We start from the raw sequence: 9,520 nt of genomic DNA, 5'->3' as shown, positions 1-9,520 counted from the left end.
TTTGTTCTCACAACATTTTTAAAAACAGTTTACCAAACACCTCAGCTGATTCCTCTCACAGAAATATCAGAAGTGATTCTGCTCACAACAATTTTAGAAGTGATTCTGCTCACAGCACAACAATCCCAAACTGGGCCTAAGATAACTTTAGATATTGCTTTTAAGGGAAGGGTTCTAATGAGGACCATTGAGGACTAGTTGATGACTTTTTCGTTTCATCCTGTTTGATCACATATTCACATCTTGACCGTCTAGTTAGTAGATATATATGTGTAGATCATCTTTACAAATTTTCATCCAAATTGTAAATTGTTAAGGCATTTATAAATGTGATTTACCGATTGTAAACTTAAACTGTTTTTGTTTGACAGATTTGGATCGTCCATTGATTTGATTTAGTTTGATTCCTTAACAATTATTGATTTGGTTGAAAATTTGTAGAAATAGTCTACTTATATAGACCTAAAAAGTAAAAACTAAACGGTTGAGATGAAAAAATGTGATTGAAAAATGGGTATAATAAACCTTTAATGAAAAAGTCATTTACTAGTCCTCAACCAAATGGTCCTCATTAGAACCCTTCCCTTGCTTTTAATAATAACGCAAGAGAATTATATCTTGCCACACTTTTACAGTAATATTTACCTAACACAAAACAGTTTTAATTCACAACTGATTATTTTCATAACCGTAGCATTTTTTTAAAAGTCACAGCAATCCGAAAGCAGCTTGAGTAGGGGAATGATTATAGTCAGAACCTTTACGTTGTGTTTGGATAAAGTAATTTCAATTTTCATAGAAATTTCAAAATCATGAAAATTACAATTCCATAAATTTAAATTCTTGAGAATTCACTCGCATCCAAACATACTGTTAAAAATCTATTACGTAGATCGCCCAACTAAGTCGGGCATTTGCGATCTCATTTATATACGGGCTTCCAGCTTTTGGATCCTTCAGGTTGTTATGTCTTCCGGGGCCCACATGTAGCACCAAATCTCAAAGGCCCAATTCTATCTGGGGCGTGTAGCCTACCACTTAAATAGTTAAATGCATTTTCATCATCGTAAAAAGAAAAGAAAGAGAGAAAAAAAAGACGATTCGTTCTCTGCGCTTTGTTCTCAGCTTTCAGTGGCCACCGAATCCCAACGCGAAACCCTCCGACTCCGTTTCTCAGCCGTTTAAGCAGCCATGGGTTCCGGTATCTTTCTCTCCCGATGTTCACCTTTCTCAAAATCTCTTCCCGCGATTTAGGGTTTCCAACCTGTAAAATTCGAATCAGTTGAACGCAGCAGCATTATGTATAACAATACGTCGTCTTCGTTTTGTGTGCAGATGCTGATATGGAGGATTACGGATTCGAGTACTCGGATGAAGAGCCTGAGGAGCAGGATGTTGATATCGAGAACCAGTATTACAACTCCAAAGGTATATTCTTCGTTTTCGACCTTCCCAATTTTTCATCTAAATTCTTCGTCTCTATTTTCGTTAGGGTTTGATAATTTTTTTTCTTCTGATTTTTATTTATTTTTCGTGTGATTTGATTTTCAGGTTTGGTTGAGACTGATCCAGAAGAAGCGCTCTCAGGATTTCAAGAAGTAATTCGCATGGAGCCTGAGAAGGCTGAGTGGTGAGCAATACACCATTAACATTCTATTATTTTTACTGCAAAAATTAATTGAGGACCTTAGTATTTAGGGTATTGTATTTCGATTGCCGTAATTGTTAAATGGAGTAGAACTTAGAGATTGGCAAACGCCGTGGTGTTTATATTGAGTGCTTGAGTTAGGAGGACTGAAATAGACAGCTCCTTTTTTTATATTGTTCACACGAAAAACTGTCAGCACGTTGCAAAATCTAGGAGGGTCAATTCACTTGTTGGTTACTGTTGTTAAGATTTTCTTTTATTCCAGGGGATTTAAAGCTTTGAAGCAAACTGTGAAGATCCATTATCGTCTCGGGAGGTATAAAGAGATGATGGATTCATACAGAGAGATGCTGACGTACATCAGATCAGCTGTGACACGGAATTACAGTGAAAAATGTATAAACAACATTATGGATTTTGTGTCTGGATCAGCTAGTCAGAACTCTGGTTTCCTGCAAGAGTTTTATCAGACTACTCTAAAGGCCCTGGAAGAGGCAAAGAACGAGGTTAGAATAAAATCTTCACTTTTTGCAATATTTTTCTTTGTATTGGAGATCTTCAGAAAGTGATTAGCTTATGGTACAAGAGCTTTGGTGATTCTGGTTTATCTTTCTTTTATGTATCAAGTTGTTTTTGTGCAAGAAGTCACATGCCATATTTTGCTTTGTTTTGCAGAGGCTTTGGTTCAAGACAAATCTTAAGCTTTGCAAAATTTGGTTTGATATGAGTGAATATGGGCGAATGAGTAAGGTATCTGTTTATTGTTATTACCTTTTAGCATGAGCTAATCCATATTTTGATCCTCATAGGATGGGAGGATAACCTCTGTTGCACTAATAGATTTTGAAGGAACTCCACAAATCTTGTCAAAAAGAAGATGGTACTGATGATCAAAAGAAAGGAAGCCAACTTTTGGAGGTTTATGCAATTGAGATTCAAATGTACACCGAGACTAAAAATAACAAAAAGCTGAAGGTAAGAATCTCTGTTGTATGCATAATGCCTTTATGTTTCTATGTGCGATGAACTTTATTTCTAACTCGTTTTTTCTTAGTAACGTGTTGGACTAGTTTAGTCAAAGCAGAAAATTATGATCGTATTACTGGTCTGGTTTCAACTTATTTAGTAGGAAATATATAACCTGTTCTCTTCTTTTTCTATGTTTATCCAAATCCGTCTAGTACCTATGCTGTGGAAATGTTGGATTTTTCTAAGTTCGTATATAAATAGAGATGACCTGTTGATAGTTTTGTTGTGGCTTGTGACAATTTGATGTATTTTTCACAGATAATATCACATAGGCACCTAGTTGTCGTTTAGTGTGACAATTTAATGGATCGTGCATACTTACTGGGCTATATTTCAACAATGCTCAACAAGGCCCTAACTTTTTCCTCTTAGTAATAAATCATCCAGTAAAATACATTGCGGATTTCGTTTCTTTTTGTGTTTCTGTTTACCTTTGAGCCCAAGCAGCATCTGACTCTACATTGAATGCAGCAATTATACCAAAAGGCACTTGCAATCAAGTCAGCAATACCCCATCCTAGGATCATGGGAATAATTCGTGAGTGTGGGGGTAAGATGCATATGGCAGAGCGTCAGTGGGCAGAGGCCGCTACTGATTTCTTTGAAGCTTTTAAGAATTATGATGAAGCGGGGAACCAGAGGCGTATACAATGCTTGAAGTATGTTCTCTGCCGCCCTTATCCCTCTATCTCTACCTCTCTCCCTCCTCTCTCTCTCTCTCTACTCCCTCTCTCACTACTCACACGCTAAATAGTGTGTGTGTATATATATATCCCTGTATATCCAATTATTTATAGTTTTTAAATTGGTGCTAATTCTACTATTTGTTTTGTCATTTGTAAGAAGCAAGTAATTTGGGTTGTTGTGCTGATAATATTGTCCCACCTTTAACTCTATACTCTATAGTCATGCTATAAGTAAGCTTAAGGTTGGAAGTGAAGTTTCACTTACATGATAGACTGCAAACTCTTGCAATAAGTAAGCTTAAGGTTGGAAGTGAAGTTTCACTTACATGATAGACTGCAAAATCTTTTGGACTAAGTGCCCACATTTTTTTTAATATAAGACGATTAATCATATTCTACCATTCTTGCGAGTGATTACAGATTCTAGTAGCAATTTTCTTGATAGGTCAGATAGGTGTCAAGTGTCTCAACTTTGTGAAGAATATTGAAATAGAGGACAACTGCAACTTGACAAATCATTTAGTTCCCTGATGAAAACTAGTTTGGTTGATGTCCTGGGGTGACATTTTAGATAGGTATTTGGTATCAACGCAAACTTAAGTGTCTCAAATCTTTAAATTGAGGGCTACTGCAACTTGACAAAGGATTTAAGTGTTATTTCCATGATGAAAATATTAGTTTGGTTGATGAGGCTGTGTTTCAGCTGAGGGAACTGGACTAGGTTGTAATACAATACATGTACTTTGTATCTTGTACTAATTTCTCTTATTTGCACGATTCTGCAGATATTTAGTTCTGGCTAACATGCTGATGCAGTCTGAGGTTAATCCATTTGATGGTCAAGAAGCAAAGCCGTAAGTTTTGAAAAAGATACAGTTTCTTTGAAGTCACTCTTTTTTCATTCGCTGGTTTGAGTATTTCTGTTGTACAGGTATAAAAATGATCCTGAGATCTTGGCAATGACAAATCTGGTTGCAGCATATCAACGAAATGAGATATTGGAGTTTGAAAAAATTCTGAAGGTGTAGTTTTGTACCTATAACTGTATTATCTGGGTTGTTAATTTCTTCTCTGCTTGTGTGAGATGTGTCTAAAATTTGCTATTTCTTTCTGCCTTGCTTCCCTCAATTGAGTTTCTCCTTTTATTTTCTTCAGAGTAACAGGAAGACAATTATGGATGATCCATTCATTCGGAACTATATTGAAGACCTATTGAAGAATATTAGGACACAAGTTTTGCTTAAACTAATCAAGCCGTACACACGAATCCGGATTCCATTCATATCAAAGGTGAACCCTAGTTTTTATCTTTTGTAGTTGTACATAATGCATTGTTACGCTTGTTGACTTGTTAATACCTTAGAAACATTTGTAATTGTAGCCCTTGCTGTTACTATTAACAGCATAGTTGTATCCCCCAGAAACTTACTAAACTTTTTTGATGTTCAGGAACTTAATGTCCCTGAGAAAGATGTTGAGCAGCTCTTGGTTTCACTAATTTTAGATAACAGAATCGATGGACATATTGACCAGGTGAACCAGATCATGGAGCGTGGTGACAGGTATGTTTTTACTCTATTTGTGATTTTATTTTTTGTGTTTTACTTTAAATGATTACCACTGATTCATCTGAAAAATACTGCAGGTCAAAGGGAAGGAAGAAGTATGCTGCCATAGATAAATGGAACACGCAGCTGAAGTCTCTGTCCCAAACTATTGGTAACCGAGTATATTGAGAAAGATGGCACAATATTGCTTATGATCTTATTCTGAATGGTGCCAGTTTTTTGTCATGTCGTGGCTTGAGTTAGAGTTCCAACTTTACCTGTTGAGGTCAAATGCTTGAGAAACTGTGAATGTGATTATGAGCCCTAAGTTTTACATGTTTGCTAGTAAGAATTTTTCTTTCATACCGTAGATGTCGCTACTTATCTGTGATTGTCGCTGCTTATCTGTGCTAACAACAGTTTTAATAGCAAGTTTTGCAGAGAGCAAATCCAAATGATTTTTTATTTAAGCCCTACTGCAAGTCTCAATTAAATTCAAGATAGAAACATTTCTTTATGTTAGTTTTGACAGCATACGGTAATTTGTAAAAGAGGCACTTGAGTCCAATATACAGTCTGCTGTTAGAGGCCCCGATCAAGTCTATGATAAGATGATAACAAAGTTGTTTTAGGCCTAGTAGATGTGCCCCTAGTCATCTTTAATTTACGACAAATGTAAAATCAGTTTTTATGATCCAAAACAATGAACATAATATGATACGGACGGTACGCGATATAATTGTCTAACTTGTGCATTCATAATGATACGTTGCAACATATGCAATTCCTTGTTATGGGTTTAATCTAGATACATAATTTGTAAATATACTGATAAAAGTATTTGCGTTTCTTTTATTGAGAAAAATATTTAGGTGTAGACATTGGAGTCAACTACGTAAATAACTGTATAGCATTCATACATAGAAATAGAAATGATAGAACTCGATATTAAAGGTCAATTGTAATACTCATCGCCTAGGGTATCTGGATAAATTTTATTTCATCTGTAATCAGTTTTTACCAGTAAATAAGTCGTCAACTCGATCTTGATTTTTGAACAACAATATTCAAAAATCACAAAATGCCGGTTGTTCATCGTCATCGACAAGGATTGTAGTGACATAGTCATTGAGATGGTTAGAACAATTGGGCTTTCCTATACTGCAACGCCAAGTTGAGGAGGGTGACAAGGCGGTGCACCAAATACGATGTGTTGTTGATGGAGCTTCCCGAACTAGATTTCGTGAGCATGACGGTATGGTCACCGTCAAGAACCAAGTTGAACTGCCGGTTGATGAATGTGAAGGAATTGGTCGAGAGATCTAAGACCACAGTTACTTTGAGGGTTTAGGATTTAAGAGGTTTTATTTTCGTTCTAGTGACGAAAGTTCTTCAGCATGTATGGTTAGGTCTTAAAAGATGAAATGTTTTGCAGTTCCATATATATTGGCCAACACATAATTTTCATACGTACAAAGGGTTGCATTATTCGAAGTACACAATATTCTCATTGGTTGCTGTAGGCTAAGTACCAACCATTAAACTATACGACTAACCTACGTCTAATTGATAATCCCTCTAAAATTCTAAACCCGATTAGCAAGCTCCACACCCTTTCCTTCAGACTCAGCTTCATCTTTCCCTTTCACCTGAATCGGCTTAAACGTATATATTTTAGCGCACCAAAGGTAGTAAATCAGATTAGCAACTTGTAACAAGGTGATCAACCAGTAAAAGTTTTCCAACTTCCCCTTGTTCAAATTATTATCCGGTAGCCAGTTGGATCCATTAGTCCCGGCACTAAACTTGTGCACCAAGGAAACCAAGAGGGTGCTCAAATAATTCCCGGCAGATATCGCAGTCCAAAACAGTGCGGCAGCAGTGCTCCTCATGCTCTCTGGTGCCTGGTCGTAGAAAAACTCGAGGTGCCCGATAGACATGAAAGCTTCAGCCATCCCATGAAGGCTGTATTGAGGCACAAGCCAAAACACTGAAATGGGGATTATGGATTGTGATTGATTCACAAGACCATGATCCACTGCTGCCTTCTTTCGCTTCAACTCTACGAATCCAGCGACGAAAGTAGCCAATACGGAAATGACGAATCCGATTCCCATTCTGTGTAGGAATGTGATCCCCCTGTCCAAACCTGTCACCTTTCTGGCTAGGGGTATGAAAACTCGGTCGTAGAATGCGATTGTTAAGAGCATAGGGACCATGGTGAACACTGACATGGAGGCCGCTGGGATTTCAAAGGACTTTGTGAGGTGTCTGTTCATGGTTTTTGCTTGGCTGAGTGAGAAAGTGCTTTGTTGGGAATAGGCTGTGATTAGGAGTATGCCTGATGCCCATATCGGTCCCATTCTGATCACAGATTTCAGTTCTTCGACGCGATGGACGGTGCTGATCCTCCATAAGTTGGGTGACTTAACTTCGTCTTGATCTACCACAATGGCTGCCTTGTCAAAAAATCTGCATTGTTTAGCCACACGAACATGTTATTACTCTTTTGCAATAAGAACAATCTTAATTGGCTAGTTAAAAATCTGGGATTACTAATTAAACAATTAGATCGTGAAATTTGTTTACCAAGACTAAGTAAAAACGCAAACAACTAGTTACCTTAATCTCTCATCTCTATGAAACATTTTGAATCAAAAACATCGACACTAAATTTGGGTGTTTTGGGGATAAAAGCAATCAATATATTGTTCTTGTTCAATTATTGTACCGATGGTCTCTGGTCCATGAGAGTAGCTTATTATACGATCTGTGACACATATGAAGTAGCAAATTAAGCCAACAAGTATTCGAAACTAGCAACGATGACCAGATTACATGCTCTTGGCTATTAATGTTGCGTCCTTATGAACTGTGGTCTGTGGAGGTGGGGGATGACTGACTGAGTCTGATAATGGAGTAGAGGACACAAGCTTTCTTTGTTCCTAAGTGAACAGACCAAAAATTAATGATAGAAACCAAAGTTTGTGGTGCTGTATGGTCACGAAAATAGGATCAATATCACGGTCCCTACATCGATCCTTATTTTCTTGCCATGAATTATTTACATGGACAAAATGATTTAGTCCTCATCTGCATTCTGCAATATGAATCCAGAACCACCTAACAATGACAAATTGGCCAGCTACAGTGGATAGTGATAAGGCAGCTCTATCAGCTAGCCACAACCCGATGTCGGTTTTATGTGTACGATGATATTTCATAGTCTGACATGTTTTACTCAGGTAATGATTTAAGATTCGAAATATATGAAACTGTAAAGAATTCATAAAAGTTTTTTCCATGCTTTTCTAGTATATTTTCTGTTTGTGTTGAAATGATTCTGTTTCAATATATATAGCAGATGATGAGACTAAGAACTGAAGTAGAGCACTTACTGCATATGCTTGGTATGGAGAAGCTTGCCACCCATAGAAATAGGAGCGTCAAGTTCATCATTCTGATACAGCAAGCCAGGATCAGAAACCATAGGTATCTGTCTCTTCTTGTAAGCAGCCACAATCACTTGTATCAACCGGGTAAACGGACTCCCGGCCGGATCCAAGTTCCGATAAAGAGGGTACCCAATCAAAAATGTAACAACCGAAAGGAACATAGCTATAGTTGGAATTCCAAGCCCCCAGCCCCATCCGATATTGTCCTGGATGTACACAAGCACTGTCACAGCAATTAGTATGGAGAACCCCATCACAAAATAGTACCAGTTGAAGTAGCTCCATGTCTTGGTGTTTTGCTTTGGATCACTCTCGTCAAACTGGTCCGCCCCGAATGCCACCACGCAGGGTCGGATTCCGCCGGAGCCGAGAGCTCCTAGTAAGAGAGAGATGTATAGGATTGCAAGCTGTCCGCCGTCGGCTTCTTGGCACACTTGGTTGTAGTCACATGGGGGAGGCCTCAGTTTTGGAAGCACTGCCGACACTGTCAAGCTTATCATTCCCTGCATAGTAGAAAAAGTTGAGCGTTTAGTATGTCATACTCATACCAAATCAATAAAATGAACTACGTATAAGCTTATCAATTTTCGGACATTCACTTACAGGTAACTCATGCAACTCAAACACTTCATTTTGTCTCTTTTTCAAATCCTATATTTACTTGTATGGAAATTACATATTAAAAATCGAACAAACTATATTATATATAACCGTGTGAAATTGTTCAAGGTCTTTATATATTAGGGATTTAAACAAAACCAAACAAAATTTCACTAACGTATTTGGGTCTGAATTTCTCAAATCAACATGATTTTACATATTCAGACAAAAAAACTTGGTTTTCTTTTTACATAACACTAATTAAGTATATGTAACCGTGTGAAATTGTTCAAAGGCCTTTATATATTAGAGATTTAAACAAAACAAAAAAAACATTTCACTAACGTCTTTGGGTCCGAATATCTCAAATCAACATGATTTTACATATTCGGACAAAAAACCTTGGTTTTCTTTGTACATAACACTAATTAAGTATATGTTCTGCATGTCCTTTATAATTTCTATAATCAGTGCACTTAATCATCTTCATGCATAAGCGTAACGAGAGAGAGAGAGAGAGAGAGAGAGAGAGAGAGAGAGAGAGAGAGAGAGTAG

General features: G+C 37.3%; 2 protein-coding genes across 2 annotated transcripts in view; one reads left to right on the top strand and one right to left on the bottom strand.

Moving 5' to 3' along the window:
- The first annotated feature begins 1,044 nt into the window (after positions 1-1,044).
- On the top strand, positions 1,045-5,575 carry LOC101295912 (COP9 signalosome complex subunit 2-like). Its single transcript, XM_004299042.1, has 12 exons — positions 1,045-1,201; positions 1,336-1,428; positions 1,552-1,630; positions 1,914-2,154; positions 2,324-2,398; positions 2,489-2,623; positions 3,149-3,336; positions 4,149-4,217; positions 4,295-4,385; positions 4,519-4,653; positions 4,813-4,925; positions 5,009-5,575. The coding sequence occupies exons 1-12, from the start codon at positions 1,192-1,194 to the stop codon at positions 5,097-5,099; spliced, it is 1,320 nt and encodes a 439-aa protein (XP_004299090.1). The 5' UTR covers positions 1,045-1,191; the 3' UTR covers positions 5,100-5,575.
- Positions 5,576-6,322: 747 nt separating this feature from the next.
- LOC101295623 (probable nitrite transporter At1g68570-like) overlaps positions 6,323-9,520 on the bottom strand; it is a 3,710-nt gene continuing 512 nt past the window's right edge. The window contains exons 3-4 of the mRNA XM_004299041.1: positions 8,309-8,868; positions 6,323-7,382 (exon numbers count right to left, since the gene is read on the bottom strand). Of these exons, the coding sequence (XP_004299089.1) occupies positions 6,497-7,382; positions 8,309-8,868 (1,446 nt within the window). The 3' untranslated portion in view covers positions 6,323-6,496. The remainder of the gene's footprint in view (positions 7,383-8,308; positions 8,869-9,520) is intronic.

Source organism: Fragaria vesca, linkage group LG5 (genome assembly GCF_000184155.1).
Source record: "Fragaria vesca subsp. vesca linkage group LG5, FraVesHawaii_1.0, whole genome shotgun sequence".
Lineage (NCBI taxonomy): Eukaryota > Viridiplantae > Streptophyta > Magnoliopsida > Rosales > Rosaceae > Fragaria > Fragaria vesca.
The sequence above is the reverse complement of the archived record's forward strand: the minus strand, read 5'-3'. Positions and strand labels throughout refer to the sequence as shown.

Coding starts and splice junctions, on each gene's coding strand:
- LOC101295912 (XM_004299042.1), top strand. Junction 1,429..1,551: donor CCAGTATTACAACTCCAAAG/GTATATTCTTCG, acceptor TTTGATTTTCAG/GTTTGGTTGAGACTGATCCA. Junction 2,399..2,488: donor AATATGGGCGAATGAGTAAG/GTATCTGTTTAT, acceptor TTGCACTAATAG/ATTTTGAAGGAACTCCACAA.